This window comes from Neofelis nebulosa, chromosome 3, assembly GCF_028018385.1.
Source record: "Neofelis nebulosa isolate mNeoNeb1 chromosome 3, mNeoNeb1.pri, whole genome shotgun sequence".
Classification (NCBI taxonomy): Eukaryota; Metazoa; Chordata; class Mammalia; order Carnivora; family Felidae; genus Neofelis; species Neofelis nebulosa.
This window is the reverse complement of record NC_080784.1, coordinates 193,791,486-193,814,195: the sequence shown is the minus strand read 5'-3', so window position 1 is coordinate 193,814,195 and position 22,710 is coordinate 193,791,486. Positions and strand designations below refer to the sequence as shown.

The following is a 22,710-nucleotide window of genomic DNA, read 5'->3' as shown; positions in this document are numbered from 1 at the left end:
CCGTATTAAGCCATAAATACTAGTTAGATTTGACAGGCAGTTTGCGGTCAAATAGCACAGCATCTCCTGCATTCCTCAGTCTGTCGACTTTCTTTATTCAATTGCCATAGAATTTCTGTACTCAAATTGCATAGAATTATTTGCAGGATTATCTTCGCTCTACCTTTTAAATACACAAGTGATAAAATTTTACCAAGATACAGGGTAAAAAAACCAAAATAACCGAATTACACGGTGAAGTTCCTGTGCTGAGGCGAAGGTAGTTGTGTGGGAGCTCATGTACCATTCCTGCTTGAAAAGGATGTTTTAAGGGGCGCCTGGGTGGCGCAGTCGGTTAAGCGTCCGACTTCAGCCAGGTCACGATCTCACGGTCCGTGAGTTCGAGCCCCGCGTCGGGCTCTGGGCTGATGGCTCAGAGCCTGGAGCCTGTTTCCGATTCTGTGTCTCCCTCTCTCTCTGCCCCTCCCCCGTTCATGCTCTGTCTCTCTCTGTCCCCAAAATAAATAAAAAACATTGAAAAAAAAAATTTAAAAAAAAAAAAAAAAAAAAAAAAGAAAAGGATGTTTTAAAGACAGGAAGTGGCTGATTTTGTGTGTGTGCCGAACAGGACTTCCCGAGCGTGGTGGTGGTCGGCCTTGGCAGAAAGACAGCTGGAATTGATGACCAGGAAAACTGGCATGAAGGCAAAGAAAACATCAGAGCTGCTGTGGCAGGTCATTACCGTTGTGAAGTGTAAGGTTGATGGAGAATCTGGAGGATGTCGTCTTTAAATTCTCTCTTCCCCTCATTTTATCCTCTTAATCACCACCCGACTGCGGTCACAGAGAAAACCCTCATCTGAGTAAATATTCAGTTTCTCTTACACCGTATGCCTGGCCTTATGTTGGCTACAGAAGGTTAGCTTATGGAGTTTTAGTTTGGGTATTTCCATAGCTTGTGTTTGGAGCTTTCAGACCATTTATTCACTCGTGTAGTAGGACCTTAGAGCTCGATTTTACCAGAAAGTTACAGTGGATTTTCGGCTTTTTGTAATACGAACCTGTTGTTGCCCAACTTCTAAATGATGTGGATTCCTCTTTTTTACCAGTCAGAGAAAAGGGCTGCAAAGTGCAGGGTGCTTGTTTATTACTGCTTACCAAAGGTAGGTGCCTGTCCCACTTGGCCGTGTGCGTGGTTTACAAGTTGAGGAAGACGCAGCTGAGTCACTGCAAAGCTGAGCAGCAGAGTGAGGCCTTTAGCACAGAGACTGTGGTTAAAGACGCTTTGAAGACATCGCCGAGGCGGTGGCAATTAGCTTGATTGATCTTTGGCTCTGTGTATTTCATCTGTGCTTGCTAAATCTACTTTCAAAGTTCACGGGGAGTGATTCGTTCATAACTTTTATTTGCAACCTTTTGCTGACCTGATCTTAATAAAGTGCTGTGTTACTAATGTACTTGACTCAGTTCTTTGCTATTGCTAATCTGGCAAGCTCTTGGTGACTGGGAAGCTTCATCAGGAGATTGTAGTGTTTCTGAAGTAATATGGTGACAGCAGCCACTTCTGATGGCCCCCTCTGCCAGGAGCTAGATGCGTCCTTTTGTCTGTGAGTCTGTCTTCCACAACCTGTGAGGCATGTACACATCCTCACTTTACAGAAGGAGAAATGGAGGCTCAGAAAGGTCAAGTGTCAGCTGGGATTTGAACCCCAGTCCTCTTTTCTCAGCCCACAACCATACCTCTGCCTTTCGCTAGTGAGTTGCCTCTGACTGACTCCAGTTTTCTGGTTCCTCTGTCCTTCTGAAGCGGGGTGCAGGCAGATTCAGGACCTGGAGATCTCTTCGGTGGAGGTGGATCCCTGTGGAGATGCGCAGGCGGCTGCAGAAGGAGCAGTGCTCGGTCTCTATGAGTATGATGACCTGAAGCAGAAGAAGAAAGTAGTTGTATCGGCAAAGCTCCACGGAAGGTGATGGAACGAAGCCAGGCCCGGGGTTGCATTTCTTGACCTTCAGATAGTGGGACATTTGGATATGACCACATACGAGCTTTTCAGTACGGGCACTGCCACATGGCTAATCTGTGACCTCCCGCATCACCTTAGCCATTTTAAGAGTATGGTAACTGTCCATGTTCTCCTGGCTTTTGCCATGTGCACGTTTTGACCCATGGCTTCCCACTCCCTCCATGCTTGCTGGTTACTAGGAAGCCAGACCCAGTTAGCTCTCTGAAGAGGGAGGGAATAAGGTGACAGGTAGGTCCCAGCAGGTTTCTTTCTTTCTTTTTTTAATGTTTATTCATTTATTTATTTTTGAGAAAGACAGCATGATCCAGGAAGGGGCAGAGAAGAGAGAGGGGGAGAGAGGGAGAGAGAGAGAGGGAGAGAGAGAGAATCCCAAGCAGGCTCCATGCTTTCAGTGCAGAGCCCAACATGGGGCTTGAACTCACAAATCATGAGATCATGACCTGAGCTGAAGTCGGACACTTAACCAATTAAGCCACGCAGGCACCCCCCAGCGGGTTTTGATACAAACAGTTTTCATTTAGCCAGCATCTGTAGGCACTGAGTTAAATTCCAGGATACACAGAGGAAGAGCTATGGTCCTTGCTCTTGTGGTCTAGTGGGGAGACTCATTTCTCAGCCGACTTAATGAGCACCTGCTATATTGCAGCCCTATCCTGGGGTCTGGGAGATAAAGCCTCTCTTGTTAGGAACAGACAGAGGTGAGACCTTCAAGAGGTGGGGCTGTGAGGACACAGCCCGGTGGTTGGCAGCTGTCGTGGACTGGTTTGGAATGAGGGCCCCGTGACCAGTCAGTCGGTCTTTGAATCCTGGCTCCCCTGCCTGCTGGCTGAGTAACGTCAGCGAAGTGATTGAAGTCTCCGTTACACGTTCTTCGTTTGTTCAGTAGAGCTGTAATTCCAGCCTTCTAGGGCCTTTATGATGATGGAAAGACACTGTCAAGCGTATGGCACATGGCAAACCCTCCAAACTACGAGCTGTTTTATCTGTCTCTATGCCACCTGTATTAGTTCCTGTTGTGCATAAGGAGAGCTGGTGGGGGCGGGGGGTGGTGGTGCCACCTGGTTGGCTCAATCAGTTAAGCATCCGACTCTTGATTCAGCTCAGGTCGTGATCTCATGGTTTGTGGGTTTGAGCCTCGGGTTGGGCTCTGCATTGATAGTGAGGAGCCTGCTTGAGATTCTCTCCCTCTATGTCCCTCCCCCATGCGCACTTGCTCTCTAAATAAATAAATTAATTAACAAACAAACTTAAAAAAAAAAGAAAGGAAGAAGAGCTGGGATCGTGAAACACATGCGCATGTCCTTTCTCTTAAAGCTGGTCATTGCCCTTCGGTGCGGTGGTATTCAGAGCCCTGACCCAGGCACAGAGAAGGCAGAAAGACCTTCACGTCCACTTCAGGACTTTGCAGTGTGCTTGCTCTCCAGTGAGCACTGGGGGCTGCATCATCCCTGATGCAGTGAAGGAAGACAACATGGGCCTTTGGAAATGTGGAAACCTCCTCCATCAGTGTGTGTTAGAGTTAGGGCTTCAGAGACCCATCAGTCCACCCCTTGTTCATGCACATGAAATGCAAAATGCTTACCACCTCTGACTCAGCTCAGCAAGGGCTGTTTTCTAGCTCTTATACGTTGCCCCCCCCCCCCCCCCCCCCAGATCAGAGCACAGAGAATGATCCAGGTCCCATGTGTCCGTTTTGCACCTGTAGTCTTTGTCTTTTGTTTTTATAGGGTAAGGCCCCTCCTAGTTGCGACACAGTTAGTGTCTTGACAGGTTGTCTCGTGGTGACCTTGTGCTTTCTTCTACCAGTGGGGACCAGGAGGCCTGGCAGAAGGGAGTCCTCTTTGCTTCTGGACAGAACTTGGCACGCCACCTGATGGAGACTCCAGCCAATGAGATGACGCCAACCAGATTTGCTGAAATTATTGAGAAGAATCTCAAGAGTGCTAGTAGTAAGACAGAGGTTCATGTCAGGTAATTCAGCGTCATGTCAGTTACCCCAAAAAGAAACCTTGTGCCCATTAGCAGGCACTCTTCATTTCCATCTCCCCACCCAGCCATCAGTTGGTGAACATTCGGGTGCTTCTCTACCTTTTGGATACCATGAATAATGCGGCTCTGAGCATTGATGTCCATGTTTTTGTATGAACATATGTTTTCATGTCTCTTAGGTGTGTACCTAGGAGTTGAATTGTTGGATCAAATTGTAACCGTTTAGCTTTTTGATAATTTGTGTATCTTGTTTTGGTGAATTATTTCTATCGTTTTTTGACATAAGTAAAGAGCACAGCGTGCCTAAGTTGGCATGAAATGAGAATCTCTGCCTTGTAGATTCCTAAATTGGGTACCAGAGCTGGTTCCTGGGCAGCCCTGTGTGGTCATCGTCAGCAGCTGGGCTGTGGGAGGTAAAAGCTACCCCTCCAGGTTCTGTTACCCTCTTGTGATCTCCCCATAACCCTGTAAGCAAAAACAAGTCTGACCTTGGGGGAAATTTATGATTAAAATAAGTCAGTGGATATTTGCTTTACCTAGATAATTGTTTACTACCAGTGTTGTATCTCAGGGGAGCTTCCATTTAAAATATCTTCAGTACTTAGTTGTGACTGGAGTTCACGTTATTTGGGGAAATCCCTATGGTCTAGATAGAGTGAATAAAAATGTATAGTTTTTAGAAAATGCAGCACTTGATAAGATAAAATCCAGAGCTTGATAAGATATTTGGAACAGTTAGCATATGTTTAATTTGTAGCAACATTTAGTCTCTCTATAAAGGTGTCTTGGCAAAGACTGTTACTTTTTTGATCTGAGGAGACACCAGAGCTACTTTGTGTCAGCGGATAGTGACTGTGTGGTTACACACCAGTGAAGGTGCCTCCTGTGTGCCTGGGAATTGGGCACGCAAATGCGGATGGTGGTGGTCCTTGACCTCAAAGAAGTGAGGAGCTTACAGGAAGGAACAGGCAGGAAAATGGGGGTGTGCGGAGGATCCTGCCCAAGCAGATAGTCAAGGAGGGTTCTGGGAAAGTTGAAAAGTTTGCCAATGAAAAGGGTGCCTAAGCAAAGTCTGGAGGTTCCTTGGAAGTTAGCAGATGGAGAGAGTGGGGTGGGGCATTTCAGGTGCAGAAGCATGTGTTTGGTGGTCCCTTGGAAATTGCGGGGCTGGTGGCCCAGCCAAGGGGAGGTTCGGCCAGAGAGGAGGTGGGTCAGGTCGGTATAATTCATTAAACTGAGGCAGCTGCATCTGACGGCTGTAGTGTGGATGGGTACGAATCAGAGAAATACAGACAGGACTTCCAGAAGGACAGGATTTTAACAAGGCATCAAGTACTGAGTTTGTGATTAAAAAATGCCCACGTTATACAGCCTTGCTGCTTTTGAAGTGGGTTTTGTTTTGTTTTTAATTGTCAACCTTCTGTCTTTATGTTCTTTTCTCTCTAGAGTCTGGCAGCCATCTCTCCATGACACAACCCTAGTTTAATAGTTTCTTTTTTTTTTTTTTAATTTTTTTAACATTTATTTATTTTTGAGACAGAGAGAGAGAGAGAGCATGAACAGGGGAGGGTCAGAGGAAGAGGGAGACATAGAATCTGAAACAGGCTCCAGGCTCTGAGCTGTCAGCACAGAGCCTGACACGGGGCTCAAACCCACAGACCGCGAGATCATGACCTGAGCCGAAGTCGGACGCTTAACCGACTGAGCCACCCAGGCGCCCCCCTAGTTTAATAGTTTGAACGAATGGGTAGTCAAGTGTGGGAGGAGCACTCCTTGGATATGGCTGTTTCTGCTTGGCCGGTAGGAGTGTAGGATTTCTCTCCTGGCTTAGTTACTGTGGCCAGAAACCAGTACAAAGCCCTTTGTATCCCTTGCCTACGAGGAATAGCGATATGGCGTCTGTTTTCTGGTTGGCACCACAATTAGATCATCATCAGCGATCCCGTGTTTGTTAAATAATTACTAGTTTTCCCATTTCAAGCAGACATCTCAAACTGCAGTTGAAACCGTGAGAAATGGTGTCACAACATTGAAAAGATCAAATTCCAGCAATTCTAAAAAAGCAAAGAAAGGCGATACTTTAGTTCACTCATTGAAGTGTAGCTTTGTGGGGGTTTTTCTTTGTTGTTTTCTTTTGTTGGTTAGGTTTTTTTGTTCTTTTTTTTTTTTTTTTTTGTCGTTTTAGAAATACAAAAAAATAAAGCAGTGGACCCTGTAACTGTTTTTAAGCACCATTTGTGGTTTGAGAGCCTCGCTAACTTTATCTTGCGTTCAAACTTTGGATATGTGTGAGCAGATGAGGGGGAGCAAATCAAGTAATAGGCACTTACCGAGTCTGTACTGTTATCCGACATTGTATTACGCACCATGGATGAGCTCTCTTAGTAATTCTATAGTTAATCTTCTGACAGATGCATCTTTGACCTCATTTAATAGATGAGGAAACACTTAGAATCAAGTGACTGGCTCAGGAACATGCAGAAAGCAATTAGGAAGTGATCATTGAAGCATTATGTCGCACATTTTAGGAGTTTTACATGCAGATGAGCTTTTTCTAAGCTACTTTGAAATAGAGCTGACCGCAAGTGTGTTGACTTTTCACTTTTTCTGCCCTGTAGACCCAAATCTTGGATTGAGGAACAGGAAATGGGATCGTTCCTAAGTGTGGCCAAAGGATCCGATGAGCCTCCAGTCTTCTTGGAAATTCACTACAGAGGCAGCCCCAATGCAGGCGAAGCGCCCCTGGTGTTTGTTGGGAAGGGAATTACCTTTGACAGGTACCTCTTTATGTCTTTGCTTTGTATTTTGGTGAATGCTTTGTGTGGACTTGTATTGTTTATGTAAAGTTTGCTTCAAAAGCACAGTGTTTGGTCAAATCTTACGTTACTTTAAATGTATTACTGTGTGTCAGAGACTCTGTTAGGCACTTTACATATGTCACCCCTGGTCTATCCTCTAGGAGTTAGGCAGACATTGTATAGATAAGGAAACCCCGAGTTGGAGAGGTGAAATAATTTGCTCAGAGCCCCATAACTAATACCTAGTGTTGGAAGTCAAATTTGGGTCTGTCTTTAATATGACTTGATCTTTCCACCATACACTTTGATTCCCCGTGTGGATGTTAAAGATCCCTCGTGTGGATGCAGGGATGCAGCTGTTTGGACCATACAGCCTCCTGTCTGCCCTGTTTCACGTTGCTTTGTTTAGCTGACCAGCCTGGCTTCCATTAATCCTGTTAAGCCGTAAGTATTCCTTAGAATTGGAAACTGACTGTTTCAAGCAAGCAGAAACTGAGGCGGAGAAGATGCTATGGGTATTTCCGGAGGAAGCGTTGGCTGCTGAATACTAGCTCAGAGATGCCAATTGAGTGTGAGAGTTAAAAAGGATTACTTGGCCAAAGATTGCGGTGGATAAAACACGTGAGATTTTCGTTTCGCTTTGTTTTAACTATGGGACTTCTCAGGGCACAGGATGTAGCATTTTCTAAATTCCCTTCGGTGGGAATTTATTTCTCGTGGGACTCATGGTCCCTGGAAACTACTTTGGAAAATGCTGCTACGTGTCCGTTAAATCTGGGTGTCTCCAGTACACGTGCACACCCATTCAGAGACTCTGGTACGTGAATGGAGTGTCCTTACAGGAGTGTGCTGGGCACGGTGACGCCCGTCCTGGGCAGAGCTGGCTGCCAGCAGAGTCTTCCTGATGTTAGCCTCCTGTGTCTTCCGCCCACAGGTCCACCTCCTCTCCTTTGAAGCATTGGGCTCCAAACGATCCTCAGTAAAAGATTCAAGCTCATACTATTCAAAATATGCACATTGATTTTCAGTTCCATTCATCTGCTATTGTCACTTAAGTGTTTATTCTAAAACACTATGGCAAGGAAAAATTAGAGCACAAAAATGGTGCTGTGTTTATTGGTCTTGCCAATTGTGATGATTTTATATTGTCTTGGGCTCATATCTCAATGCAGCGTTAACGTTCAGTGTGAAGTTTATTGTTAACTCAATTCCATACTTGAGTGTTTGCTGTGAGAATTTTGAGCAAGGAGACCTTGGTAAAGTAGAAAGCTTCCTCGCAGGAGTGACAGGCTCAGATAAAGTTGGGAAGGGAAGGAGAGGGTAGTGCAGCAGCGAGTTGGGCAGAGGAAGGACGGTGGAGGCTGCAAGGCAGGAAGGACGAGGGAGCCCCTGGAGCTGAAAGAGCACCTACAGCAGAGCCTCACAGGGAAGAGGACACAGTGGCTGGAGAGGTTGGTAGAGCCGGGTCCTTCTGGGACCGGTGGCATTTTGGACTTGGCTCTAAGAACAGTATGAAGTAACTGAAGGGTTTCTAGCCAAGGCAAAGGAGGACATGGGATTTATGTGTGTAGTGAAATTCATCCTTGAAGTATTCAGTTCGAAGAGTTTAACAAATATGCATAGCCCTGCACCAGCCTTCGCTCCTGTGAAAACAGAATCCTTCCATCACCCCAAACACCGGCCTGGTGCATTTTGCAGGTGTCCCTTTCCCACCCCTGCCTCAGGCCACCAGTCATCTTTGTGTGGCTGTGGATGAGTGTTTCTTGTTCTAGAAATTCATTCTCATGGGATCTTTTAAGTCTTCTTTCTTCTTTTCTTCTTTTCTTTTAAGCCTTCTTTCTTTCTGCATCGTGTCTGTGGCATTCACTCATGTTGGTCACATCAGTAATTGGTTGCCTTTTATCACTGGGTTGTATTCCGTTATATGGAAACACCAAAGTATATTCATTGTAACTGCGTGTTTCACTATACACAGTGACCGAACTTCTCCACAGTGGTTGTGCCATTTTGCATTCCTGCACACAGATCCAGCTGTGGCGCGTCCTCCCCAGCCTCTGATACTGTCATTCTTGGATTCTAGCTCTTCCTGGGGATGTGTGGCATAGCTCGGAGGTTCATTTTGAGTGTGATTAGTTCCCTAATGACTAATGGTGTTTAGCATTCTCACTGAGAGTATTGGCTGTTGGTATATCTTTAGTGAAGTGTCCAAATCTTTCGCCTTTTTTTTTTTTTTTATAGGACTGATGGTCATGCTGAGTTAGAAGTTTTTAAAACTATACATTGTATACATTGTTGTATTCTAGATAATAAACCCTTTGTGGGATCAGTATTTGAAAGTATCTTTTTTTCCCCCACTGTCAGGCTTGCCTTTTCATTTTTTTAAGTGACCTCTTTCGAGGAGCAGTTTTAATTTTGATGAAGTGTAATTTATCAATTTTTACTTTTATACTTCATGTTTTTGTTGCCCTGTTTAAGAAATTATTGCCAATGCCCAGGTCTGTGTTTTCTTTTCTAAGTGTTACGGTTTTAGCATTTAAGACTATGATCCATTTTGAAATTTTGCATATGCTGTGAAAAGCATGGCGTTTTTTGTTTTTTTTTTTCTTTCCATATGGATGTCTTTTTGTTGCAAACCTGTCTCTTTGAAAGACTGTCCTTTCTCCATTGAACTACCTTGCACCGTTGTTAAATCAGTTGACCATATAATTACGGGTCTAACTCTGGCCTCTTTGTCATTTCCCCAGGACCTTGCAACCAAGTGTCTAATGAGTACAGCTTTGTCTTGAAATGTTGTAACATGACCCTCCAGTTTTGCTCTTCTTTTTCAAAATTCTTTTGGCTGCATCATTTGCATTTACATATCAATTTTAGAATCCGCTTAGGATTTTTTATACACACATACACACACACAAACACACACACACACACACACACACACACACACAGAAACCCTGCTGGGATGTTGGTTGATATATTTTGTATTTTGGTAAGAAAAGTCGTTGTGTGGGTAATGAAATGAAGGGGGTAATAAGATTGACATAGGGAGACCTTAATATATAGGAGCTGCGGCAGACATCTCCATGACGTGATGATGTCCTCACCAGGATGGATTCAATAGAAATGGATGGATTTGAGAGCAGTCTAACAGGTGAGCAGTGAGAACTGCTGCTCTTTGGTGGTTACTTTGAACTGTAGTCCTATGAATGGAAGGTTGGGAAGGATGTGGCCAGTAGACAGAATGACCTCATGTACCAGTGTGTTTCCTTTGCCCCCATGGGGTTCTCCCTGGACTTCTTGGACCAACAGTGTATTTCTTTTCTTATTCTGAGCCAGTGGATCGTCTTTAATTCTAGGTGTAATTGACAGCCATCTAATTATCCAGAGCTTCTGAGATGAGTGAGAATTAGGACCTAATCTCTAAGGAAAGCAGACCTCAGTGCAGGGAATAGACTCTGGAACCGCCAGGTCAGGTCAGCAGCACATCTCAGAACTCACAGTGCGAGCCCCAGCTCCAGGCCCAGCCTGCAAAGCCTGTGGCTTCCGGACTCTTGCAGACTGGAAGCAGAAAAGTCACTAGGTAGTCAGAGAAGCCTGTTTGGGGCAGTAGTTTGGGTTTCTTGCCAACTGAAACCCATCTCGGCTCTCGGGTTTGAGCACTGTCTTTAAGGCTTCTGGGGAGCATCTTCCTCATGCCTCTGCCTGATTCAGGTCGTATTTTGCCATCAGCAGGATGGAGTGCACCTTAGGGGTGTCAGAAGGAATTGTCCTTGTGTCCTTCTGTGGCTTGCGAGGGATCCTCCCAGTCTTCTGAGCTTGTTGGCTTTTCTTAACAGTTTGTGACCCTCAGGTTCAATAAGTTGACTGACTCACCAAATTTGCTGAAAAGACACATCTATGTGGGTGTCAGGAGCTAATGAGCTAATACAGAGATGGGTTTGAACAGCACCAATTACATGACTTAGTAATGGCTCCACTGACACTGCTGTGTTTCATTCAACAAGAAATAAAATGAGCCAGGACACCCATTTATGTTTTTATAAAGACTGTGATGTCATCTTTTAAAATGTTAAGTCATTCAGATTCTCAATTTAGAAACTTGAATTTTCTTTGCCAGGTAGATGATGCCTCAGCTTATATATTCTTTCTTAAAGGGACATGAGCCCTCTCTTTCGCCACTGATACGGCTGCTGTCCTTTCCCCCCACAGTGGCGGCATTTCCATCAAGGCCTCTGCAAATATGGACCTCATGAGGGCTGACATGGGAGGAGCTGCCACCATCTGCTCAGCCATCGTCTCTGCTGCCAAGCTGAACCTACCCATTAACATCGTAGGTGAGGGGACAAGGGGCGTGTCCTGGAGAGTTCTGGAATCCAGTCAAATGGCAGAATGGGCAGCAAACATAGTTTCCTCTAACCTGAAAAAAATCAGGAAATGTGTTTGTTTTTTTAAGATTTAATTAATAAACTAATTTAGAGAGCAAGCGAGGGAGGGGCAGAGAGACAGGGAGAGAGAATCCCAAGCAGGCTTCGTGCTCACCATGGAGCTCAAGGAGGGGCTCAGTCTCACGACCATGACATCATGACCTGAGCCAGTATCCACAGTCGGCTGCTTAACTGACTGAGCTTAACCAACAGCTGCCCCAAGAAATGGTTTTTAAATAGCTTTTCCTCGAGCAGAAGCTGGTAGCTAAGTGTCTTCTTGTCTGGACTGGTGGAATTAAATGTGGGCCGTAACTAGAATTGAGTTTTTGTACTTCTGCAGACAGTGGTTAGCAGTCAGGGGCACCCAGTGTGGGGCTTGTGACTTAACTCCAGTGAAAACCGCTCAGCAGTCTGGGTGGAAGAACACCTCCAGCTCATTCAGGGGTGGCCTCATCGGGCTTGTGGCCGATTACAAGGCATGAAATACAGAAAATGCCCGGGACACAAGAAGTGTTCCGTCCACAGCCACTCTTTGTGTCATTCAGGATGACAGACGCTGCTGGGGGCTCTCTGTGTCGCAGGAGGGTGGGGATGGCAGGGGAGGACTTAGGTTAACTGACTGCCCGGTGTCCCATCCGTGGTTTATACCAAGGGAAGGTGAACTTGGAAGTCAGGTCTGTTTCACAGGTGCCTCCCCCGTCCTGCCAATATCCTCGTCCTATTTTGCTGAACTTTTGAAAGTAAGTTGCAGACATATGCCAGGTCACCCCTGAATGCTTCAGCGTGTGTCTGTCTCCTAAGAACAAGGACACCCTGTGCAACAACGATACCATTATTTCCAGGAATTTGATACACAGTCCCCTAATTCAGACTTCCCAGTTGTCCACAAAAATGATTATTTTGTGCACACAGGCACACACAAGTTTTTATTTTTGAAATCTGAGAGCCGGTTAAGGATCACACATTGCATGTGGTTGCCATGTCTCCAATTTTTTTCTATTTTGGAATCTTTTCCTCCCCTTTTATTTTATTCTTTCATGACATTGGCAGTTTTGAAGGGTCCAGGCTTGTCTTGTGATGGTCCACAATTTGGATTTGTTTGGTTGTGTCTTCAGGATAGAATCAGATTAGACTCCTTGATAAGAATGCTACATGAGTGTGCACTTCCTGTTGCTGGTGCACATGATGTCATTTGGGTCACTGGTGATGCTAAATTTGATCACTTGTTTAAGGTGATGTCTCTGGCATACTTCTTTTTTTTTTTTTTTTTTTTAAATTTTTTTTTTTCAACATTTTTTATTTATTTTTGGGACAGAGAGAGACAGAGCATGAACAGGGGAGGGGCAGAGAGAGAGGGAGACACAGAATCGGAAACAGGCTCCAGGCTCCGAGCCATCGGCCCAGAGCCTGACGCGGGGCTCGAACTCACGGACCGCGAGATCGTGACCTGGCTGAAGTCGGACGCTTAACCGACTGCGCCACCCAGGCGCCCCAACTCTGGCATACTTCTGATGGCCCACCAGTGGCCTCGGTCCTCGGGGGGGGTGAGTTTGGACCCGGCACATTCCATGTTCATTCATATATGCTTTTCCAATAGGTTTGGCCCCTCTCTGTGAAAACATGCCCAGCGGTAAGGCCAACAAGCCTGGGGATGTCGTTAAAGCCAGGAACGGGAAGACCATACAGGTGTGTGAGTGGAAAACAGCCCTCCCCATTCGGGTGTTCCTAAAGGAATCCCCAGTGGCCACATAAACACACTTGAAGGGAAGCAGAGCGTGAGCTCCATTTAGAGGAGGGGGGTGTCTTTATTTAAGTGGCCTTCCATGCAGTTAGAAGTATTTTATGGGGAATTTTAAGAACATTTTCCCTGTCTTACTGTTCCTCTTATGTGCTATACACACAAGTTACAAGTCTGCAGCAGGCCCTGTAGAGCACAGCAAAGCAGGAAAGCGAGAGCTGTCTTTACCTGTGCCATGATTAGCTTTTTCTGTTTTGGTGTTCAGGCGGGGCACACCGACCTGAATCATGGACTCTGCACTCCTGGCAATGTGGCAGCAGGTTCTCTGCTGGGGCACCTGCATGCATGCACGCACTGCCCATAATGCCTGGGCCTCTGTGTAAAAGTAGGCAATATAATATATATAAAGTTGCTTAAGTTGCAAAGAGTTCTGTCTGGAGGTCCAGGCTGCCCTTTCACTGTAACTTTCTTAAACTCTTTAGCCTCTTTGTTTTCAGAAATCTTGAAATCTTCCTTTATCCTGTGAGAAACTTGTTGGTAAAATGGACCAGACATTTTCTATTTATTCTTGCTTTCAAAGCCATGAATGAGCGTTTGGTCATCAGCTCTGGTACAGGGCTTATTAAAGCATGTTTGCTCTTCAGATTAAATCTGTTCCTATTCTTTTTTTTTTTTTAATGTTTATTTTTGAGAGAGAGAGAGACAGAGTGCCAGCAGGGGAGGGGCAGAAAGAGAGGGAGACACAATCCGAAGCAGGCTCCAGGCCCTGAGCTGTCAGCACAGAGCCCGATGCGGGGCTCAAACTCACGAGCTGTGAGATTGTGACCTGAGCCGAAGTCGGCCACTTAACCGATTGAGCCACCCAGGTGCCCCTAAATCCGTTCCTATTCTAATTGAAGGATGTTTTGATACCGAGTAACAGATGCCACACTGGCTTTTCTTACATTTAAGTTGAACAGTGTTGTATCCAGTTTTGATACTCATTGTTTGTGTTATCTTACCCTTTTTTTTTTTGACCCTTCTCTTTGCAGATCGATAACACGGATGCAGAGGGGAGGCTCATACTGGCTGATGCACTTTGTTATGCGCACACCTTTAACCCAAAGGTCATCATCAATGCTGCCACCCTAACAGGTCAAACAGCCTGCTTTTCCTACCTTTGTTTGAGGAAAGCTGTATTTGTTGGCATAGGGCGCACACGTTAACTCAGGGCGTGATTTTGCTGAACGTGGGCTCGCTCCACTTGCATTCAGACATCTTTCACCAGAGGAATCGTTCTGCAGCTTAAACTGGTTTGGACGTTGGATTTGTGGTTTTAAAACATCTCAGGCTATATCTCTTAAAAAAAAGAAATAACAAGTGGGTTATATCAGCCCACCCAGAGTGACATCTAAAAATGACACGAGATGTTTGTGGTGTTATTGCTATTTGATACAGACCCGAAAAGGTTAGTGATAAATCCCCAAATCAGTAGCTGTTTGCGTTAATCATAACATACCGGATGCCAGCTGAGTTTTCTGAACTTCCTGTACTTGACATTACAAAGAAACAAAAACCTCGGAGGGTGGGTAGGGAGGTCCTCATTTAACAGGCGGTGTGGTGCGAAGCATAAGCTCCGAGGCTGGCTTTGGGCATCTCCCGCTTAATGGTCGTTCAGCCTTGGGCAAGTTACCTGACCCCCTGGAGCATCAGTACCTGGGACAAAGTGCATTTGCCTGGCAGATTGGGAGATAGGGAGTTTTTAGAAAGCCTAATACAGTGCCCACATGGGGCGGGCATTGGATGAAGGAAGGCTGGGCCACCACTGTTGGGTAGAGTAACAAATTCATTCCCAAAGGGGTGACAGCAGACACTGCCTTGCTGCAAAAAGCGAATGTTAGGAGTCTTTCATCCAGCAGTTGTCTTGCCGAGATTTGTTGTTTCTGCCTCTGTGAAGGTTAAAATTCAGACCATTTTTTCTCTTTTGGTTTTTATTCTTCTGATCATGTGAGCCTTTACTTTAGCAGAAATCAGTTCATGTTTTCCCTTTTATGTGACTGTAACAATACTGCATAGATTTATTTGCTGGGAGGCCTTTTATTAAGCTAGCATTGTAGTATTTTTGTGGTCTTTTGTCTTTCTGTTTGATTTAGCAAACACGTGAGCTGAAGGGTGGAGGTGCTGAGGCTGGTGTTTGGGGGGTGGCAGTGAGGTGGGTGGTATAGTGCACCTTTCCTGTAAATGAGGAAGCACAGTCCCCCCCCCCTTTTTTTTTTTTTGTCTAGTCTGAGGGTGAGAAAATTGGTCTCAGGTAACTAAGAGCAAGCTGATGGGTGAGCCTTTATACTGCCCAGATGTTGGCCCAGCGGAAGCTCCCCACACAGTGACTGGCCCCTTCTGAGTTCCAGTAGCTGTGATCAAAGGGGACAGTAAGAAACACTTTCCAACCCCAGGTTCATGGTGGGAGGAGGTACATAGTCTTCAGAGATAAAGGACCTGATTTTGAAACTTGTCCTGCATCTTAACAGCATGTGACTTTGAACAAGGCCTCAGTTGTCTCATCTGTAAAAAGGGTATAATAGCACCCCATTAACAGGAGGGGTTTCTGTGCAGATGAGGTGAGATGATACAGGTTGATGTTACTGTCCTGCCAGACACTGAACCAATGTTACTGTCCTTGAAAAGGCAGGCCCGTATCAGACCGTAGGAATGATGGCATGTTTAGGGGATGACCATTCAGTCATGCTACCTGTTTTCATTTCATTTCATTTCATTTTTCTAGTGCAACTTTCTGATTTGAGATGGAGTAAGAGGGGTGACATCCTTGGAGCTTTGATGTTTCTGTGAGACTATGACAGTTCTGGTAACTTGATCAGTTAGTACCTCAATAAACAGCTCCAAATGGGCCTTGGAAAAGAAAACAGAAAGTATGCCTCTGCTATTGGTAATTCTGAAATTGGTGATGGTACCAGTTCTGTAATTTTGTAGAAAATAGATCATTTTCGGGGCGCCTGGTGGCTCAGTCGGTTAAGCATACGACTTCGGCTCAGGTCATGATCTCATGGTTTGTGAGTTCAGGCCCCGTGTAGGGCTCTGTGCTGACAGCTGGGAGCCTGGAGCCTGCTTCAGATTCCATGTCTCCCTCTCTCTCTGCCCCTCCCCCGCTTGCACTCTGTCTGTCTCTCTCAAAAATAAATGAACATTAAAAAATTTTTTTTAGGGGCGCCTGGGTGGCGCAGTCGGTTAAGCGTCCGACTTCAGCCAGGTCACGATCTCACGGTCCGTGAGTTCGAGCCCCGCGTCAGGCTCTGGGCTGATGGCTCGGAGCCTGGAGCCTGTTTCCGATTCTGTGTCTCCCTCTCTCTCTGCCCCTCCCCCGTTCATGCTCTGTCTCTCTCTGTCCCAAAAATAAATAAAAAACGTTGGAAAAAAAAAAAAAATTAAAAAAAAAAAAAAATTTTTTTTAAAAATTAAAAAAAAAGAAAATCATTTTCTAAAGTAGGTAATGAAGTCAGCTTCAGAGCCTTGATCCCAGTTGGATCATATTAAATATCTATGTGTGTCACTTCCTATTCCTTTAGTAGGAGATATCGCATTCTTATTTGAGGGCTGGGCATCTTGTTTGAGAACTGCTGCTTGAGCTGGGATCTGAAAGCGGAGGCACCACTGGGTGGAGGAGGGAAGGAAGAGCATCCCAGAGGAGGGCACCCTTCACTTAAGGGCTTGTGGGGGCAACGGTGAATGGGACTGAGGAGAGCACAGTGCAGCTGGGGCAGGCACACAAGGCCAACATTCTAGGAGGTGCCAGACCCCGGCTCCACCTTGGCATGTTACTGGGTATTGTCCTGAGCCAAGTGCAGCAGGAAACTCTGGGACAATGAGATCAAGTTTGCTCCATGAAACTGGCGCCATCAGGGCTCATGCTGGCCGTGTGCAGAATGCACTGGAGAAGGGCACGAGGTGACTGGCAGGCCAGCTAGGTGGTGAGCAGTGTGTACTTGCTGACTCTTGTGGATGTGTGAGTGTGTGTGTTAGGATGAATGTTGTAGTATCTGCAGGTGGCCTCAAAATAATCTGTTGAGCAGGAGGGGGGTGGGCTGTTGGGGGGTATAGATGAAACAAGCTTGCCCATGAGTTGGTTACTGTTGATGCTGGTTAATGGGTATCTGTGCATGTATGGTACTATTCTCTTTGTGTATATTTGGACGTTTCTAGGAGTTTTTTGTTTTTTGTTTTAAAGACCATTATTACTGTAGTCCAGGTGGTGGATAATAGTGGTAACAGTGGTGGAAGAGAGCAGCAGATAGGTTTGAGAGAGAATTGGGAGGTAGAGAGTAACAAAACCTGAAGGAACAAATGACCCAAACAGACCTGAGTTACCAAATGTCGTGCAGAATTATGGGTTTTTGCATATGAGTCACCAGTTTTTGTTTTAAATTGTCAACTGTTCAAAATTCCTTATTATTAACCAATTATTAACGTAGTTTACTTGTGATGTTTTGGGCAAAAGGTACAATCCATGCACTCATGGCACAGAGTAATCGGATACCAAAGTACTACTCTCTTTCCTGAAGAGTCAGCTTATTCATGGCATGGGTGTGGTGATGGGTTGATCAAGATTAACAAAATGATATGATTCCTCTAAGCTTTATTTCTTTTTTATTATTTTTTATTTCTAAATTTACATCTAAGTTAGTTAGCATATAGTGCAACAATGATTTTAGGAGTAGATTCCTTAATGCCCCTTACCCATTTACCCATCTCCCCTCCCACAACCCCTCCAGTAACCCTCTGTTCTCCATATTTATGTCTCTTATGTTTTGTCCCCTTCCCTGTTTTTATATTATTTTTGTTTCCCTTCCCTTATGTTCATCTGTTTTATATCTTAAATTTCTCATATGAGTGAAGTCATATGACATTTGTTTTTCTCTAATTTCACTTAGCATAATACTCTCCAGTTCCATCCACGTAGTTGCAAATGGCAAGATTTCATTCCTTTTGATTGCCGAATAATACTCCATTGTACATATATACCACATCTTCTTTATCCGTTCATCCACCGATGGACATTTGGGCTCTTTCCATACTTTGGCTATTGTTGATAGCACTGCTATAAACATGGGGGTGCATGTGCCCCTTTGAAACAGCACACCTGTATCCCTCAGATAAATACCTAGTAGTGCAATTGCTGGGTTGTAGGGTAGTTCTATTTTTAATTTTTTGAAGAACCTCCATAATGTTTTCCAGAGTGGTTGCACCAGTTTGCATTCCCACCAACAAGGGAAAAGAGATCCTCTTTCTCCGCATCCTCGCCATCACCTGTTGTTGCCTGAGTTGTTAATGTTAGCCATTCTGACTGGAGTAAGGTGGTATCTCATTGTGGTTTTGATTTGTGTTTCTCTGATGATGAGTGAAGTTGAGCATTTTTCATGTGTCGGTTGGCCAACTGGATGTCTTCTTTGCAGAAGTGTCTATTCATGTCTTTTGCCCATTTCTTCACTGGATTATTTGTTTTTTGGGTGTTGAATTCAAAAAGTTCCTTATAGATTTTGGATACCAAGCCTTTATCTGATATGTCATTTGCAAATATCTTCTCCCATTCTGTCGGTTGCCTTTTAGTTTTGCTGATTGTTTCCTTTGCTGTGCAGAAGCTTTTTATTTTGATGAGGTCCCAGTAGTTCCTTTTTGCTTTTGCTTCCCTTGCCTCCAGAGACATGTTGAGTAAGAAGTTGCTGCGGCGGAGATCAAAGAGGTTTTTGCCTGCTTTCTCCTTTGGATTTTGATGGCTTCCTGTCCTATGTTTATGTCTTTCATCCATTTTGAGTTTATTTTTGTGTATGGTGTAAGAAAGTGGTCCAGGTTCATTTTTCTGCATGTTGCTGTCCAGTTTTCCCAGCACTGTTTGCTGAAGAAACTGTCTGTATTCCATTGGATATTCTTTCCTGCTTTGTCAAAGATTAGTTGGCCATATGTTTGTGGGTCCATTTCTGGGTTCTCTATTCTGTTCCGTTGATCTGAGTGTGTGTTTTTGTGCCAGTACCATACTGTCTTGATGATTACAGCTTTGTAATACTTCTTAAAGTCCAGGATTGTGATGCCTCCAGCTTCAGTTTTCTTTTTCAGGATTGCTTTGCCTATTTGGGTTTTTTTCTGGTTTCGTGGGGGAGATGCTAACAACCGGTCCATGAAAAGCCACCACGCAAAGCTACAGTTAAGGATTAAGGAGCACCCTGGACATGCCTTGTGTTATAGGTAGCAGATGCCACCTTGTGAAAATTATAGAATTTCCCTCATCTTCTGTGGTGTCTCCTCTGACGTTCCAGGAGTATCCTAGTACCGAATGGTACTAGGGTTGGCTTTTCTCTTCGCATAAATACTGAGCTCCTGTGTCCCAGGCAGAGTGCTAGGCCCTACATGAATACTTAGGAATTAATGTGATCCCTGCCTCAGAGCTTGCAGCAGGACCAGGCAGGTAACAAACAAAATTGCCTGGAGCCAATACTGGAACCAGAGAAGGCGCCGCTAAGCTGTAGCATCTACTTGTGGTTGGCGTTCAGGAACATGTACCCACAAAACCCTGGAAATATGGATTTTTAACTTGATTTAAAAAATATATTAATGTGGGGCACCTGGGTGGTTCAGTCAGTTGGGCGTCCGACTTCAGCTCAGGTTATGATCTCACCATCTGTGAGTTCCAGCCCTGCATCGGGCTCTGTGCTGACAGCTCAGAGTGTCTCCCTCTCTCTCTGGCCCTCTTCTTTCTCTCTCTCAAAAAGAAAAAAAAAAAAAAAAAAAAGCCATATATATATATATGTATATATGTGTATACATTTATATATATATATAAATGTAAGGGGTGCCTGGGTGGCTCAGTCGGTTAAGTGTCTGACTTTGGCTCAGGTCATGATCTCACGGTTCATGGGTTTGAGCCCTGCGTCGGGCTCTGTGCTGATAGCTCAGAGCCTGGAGTCTTCTTTGGATTCTATGTCTCCCTCTCTCTCTGCTCCTCCCCTGCTCACGCTCTGTCTCTCTCAAAAATGAATAAACATTAAAAAAAAATATATATATATATATATACTTTTTACTAATGTAAAAAGAAAAGTCTTCCAAGGTGATGCAAATTTGTTGGAGAAAGAAATGAAGATGAAACAAATTAAGTATGGTAAAATAAGAACACTTTTTTTTAAAAGGCAGAGTCTTACAGCAGATGTGGTTAGAAATATTGAGGAATTAGAGATGCTTAAGTGCTCCATAAAAGGTAAATTATGATACCTGTACCCAGTGGACTTTTAAAGTCATTAAAACTACTTTCTAATGTTTGTTTATAAAAGAGGAATAAATGTTTAAATTTTTTTTAAGTTTGCTTGAGAGTACAAGCCAGGGAGGGACAGAGAGAGGGAGACAGAGATAGAGAGACAGAGACAGTCCCAAGCAGGCTCTGAGCTATCAGCACAGAGCCCGACGCAGGGCTTGAACTCAGGAACCATGAGATCATGACCTGAGCGAAAATCAAGAGTCAGATGCTTAACCAACTGAGCCACCCAGGCACCCCAAGAGGAATAAATGCTTAAAGCATAAGAGGAAAAACACGTATTTGGACATGAACAGTATGGTCTTATGTTTTGGTTTTTTTTTTTAAGTTTAGAAAAAATCTGGAAGGAAATATTTAAAATATATAATGGTTATGCTGAGGATGAGATTATTGGTGATATTTGGTATTGTTTCCTTTTTTACATTTTCTCTAATCACTGAAGCTGACTTCCAGTTGAGGAACTAGGAAGATCTTAAGTGTATACAGTAAGGATTTTCTAAGGTTACCTATTTTTGAAAATGAAGCATACATTTAAATCATATTAAAGACTGAACTTTTGGTTTGAGCAGCAGAGAAACACATCGTGCCTGAAGACACTGAACATTGACCTGAGGGCTTATGTCTTGCAGGTGCCATGGACATAGCTCTGGGGTCCGGTGCCACTGGGGTCTTTACCAATTCGTCCTGGCTGTGGAACAGACTATTTGAGGTAGGAATAATATGTAGAGACTGAAATTACAGAGATGATTAAATTATTATGATTAAACCTAAGTTATTCTTTCTTCAACCCCTATGTGACCTAGTGGTTTTTTTGTCGCAGGTTTGCCTTTGAATTGAAAATACAATACACTCTATTCAGTGTGCTTTGCGTTCTCTGTAAACATTCCAAAATTATAATTATGATACCACATTTCTCTTCTCCTTTTGTGGCCTCAGACTGATGTGAAAGTGACTCAAATACCACGGCCACTGTAGAATCCCTGAGGTAGGAAAGGTTTTGAGGACAGCTTTGTAAAGGAAGGGATAGTCTTCAGTGAATGTGTGTTGTGAGTCGACAGCGCTTGTCCTGGCTATTTGTGGGCGGTGTGAAGTATGTCTACTGACCGCTGTGCTCTGTGCCTCCTCCACACCCCTTCGTAGCCAGCCTGCCTCTTCCAGACAGCAGTCTCTGTCACCCCTCCCCCCCACTCCCCCACTGCCGGTGGCTTTCCCCAGTCAGCACCACTCAGCCTCACTAGCCTGGCTGGGGGCAGCACTCCACCCCGGCCTTTTGGTGACACCCTACTCTTAGCTTCTGTGACAATTTCTTTGGGTTCCCTTCTTCACTGACTTCTATTTCAGCCTCCTTTGCCAGTTTTTTCCTTTGCCCCTTTGATGGGCGTTCAGCCCTAGGCTACATGCTCTTCCCAGTCTTCACGGGGAAGCCCAGCGGCTTCAGCGGGCACCTCTCTGCTGCTTGCTCCCATCTCTCTCCTGAGCTCCAGACCCGGTGTATCTGCTGGGTAATGAGACAGCTCCATCTGACCCCTCCTCTTTCAACAAGTAATGAATGGGAGCTTCCTGTGTGCCACTGGGGGACAAATACAAAATGTCTCTGAATACATTCTTGATATTTAAGAATTTGCTGGGGCGCCTGGGTGGCGCAGTCGGTTAAGCGTCCGACTTCAGCCAGGTCACGATCTCGCCATCCGTGAGTTCGAGCCCCGCGTCAGGCTCTGGGCTGATGGCTCGGAGCCTGGAGCCTGTTTCCGATTCTGTGTCTCCCTCTCTCTCTGCCCCTCCCCCGTTCACGCTCTGTCTCTCTCTGTCCCAAAAATAAATAAAAAATGTTGAAAAAAAAAATTAAAAAAAAAAAAAAAAAAGAATTTGCCCTCCCCGCCCAGCACTTGGGACATTCAGCTCAGTTGTCTCCTGCCAGGCTGGACAGGTGGGGGGACTCTCCTCTAGCCTGCCATGCACCCCATGTCCCTCTTTATCAAGCACCCACAATGCTGCTGTTTTGATTTGTTTTTAATTATTTTTTTATTTATTTTTGAGAGAGAGACACACACAGCACGAGCAGGGGAGGGGCAGAGAGAGAGGGAGACACAGAATCCAAAGCAGGCTCCAGGCCCTGAGCTGTCAGCACAGAGCCCGATGCGGGGCCCAAACTCATGAACCGTGAGATCATGACCTGAGCCAAAGTCGGATCCTTAACCAACTGAGTCATCCAGGCGCCCCTTGACTTTTTAAAATTTAAGCTTCTTTTTAAAAAAAATCAAAGTTATATGTGTATAAACATTTAAATCCCAGTCAGCAATCTACAACAGTCTACAGTCTGTTTTTCCAGAGGCAGACACTTTCAACCCTGGGGCTGATTCATCTATTTACTCATGTCTCAAAATAACAGCTTCTGTTGCCGCTTCCTGACCTTCCACTTTTGGGTCTTACTTCTGACCACAGTGTATTAAAACAGTCTGTGTATCTGTTTC

At 44.8% G+C, this 22,710-nt stretch overlaps 1 protein-coding gene across 1 annotated transcript in view; it reads left to right on the top strand.

The window, feature by feature from the left end:
- LAP3 (leucine aminopeptidase 3) overlaps window positions 1–22,710 on the top strand; it is a 29,080-nt gene that overhangs the window by 4,126 nt on the left and 2,244 nt on the right. Inside the window, exons 4-11 of the mRNA XM_058723012.1 lie at window positions 608–713; window positions 1,786–1,945; window positions 3,809–3,973; window positions 6,610–6,768; window positions 10,996–11,120; window positions 12,808–12,896; window positions 13,980–14,082; window positions 20,869–20,948. Coding sequence (XP_058578995.1) covers window positions 608–713; window positions 1,786–1,945; window positions 3,809–3,973; window positions 6,610–6,768; window positions 10,996–11,120; window positions 12,808–12,896; window positions 13,980–14,082; window positions 20,869–20,948 — 987 coding nt within the window. The remainder of the gene's footprint in view (window positions 1–607; window positions 714–1,785; window positions 1,946–3,808; window positions 3,974–6,609; window positions 6,769–10,995; window positions 11,121–12,807; window positions 12,897–13,979; window positions 14,083–20,868; window positions 20,949–22,710) is intronic.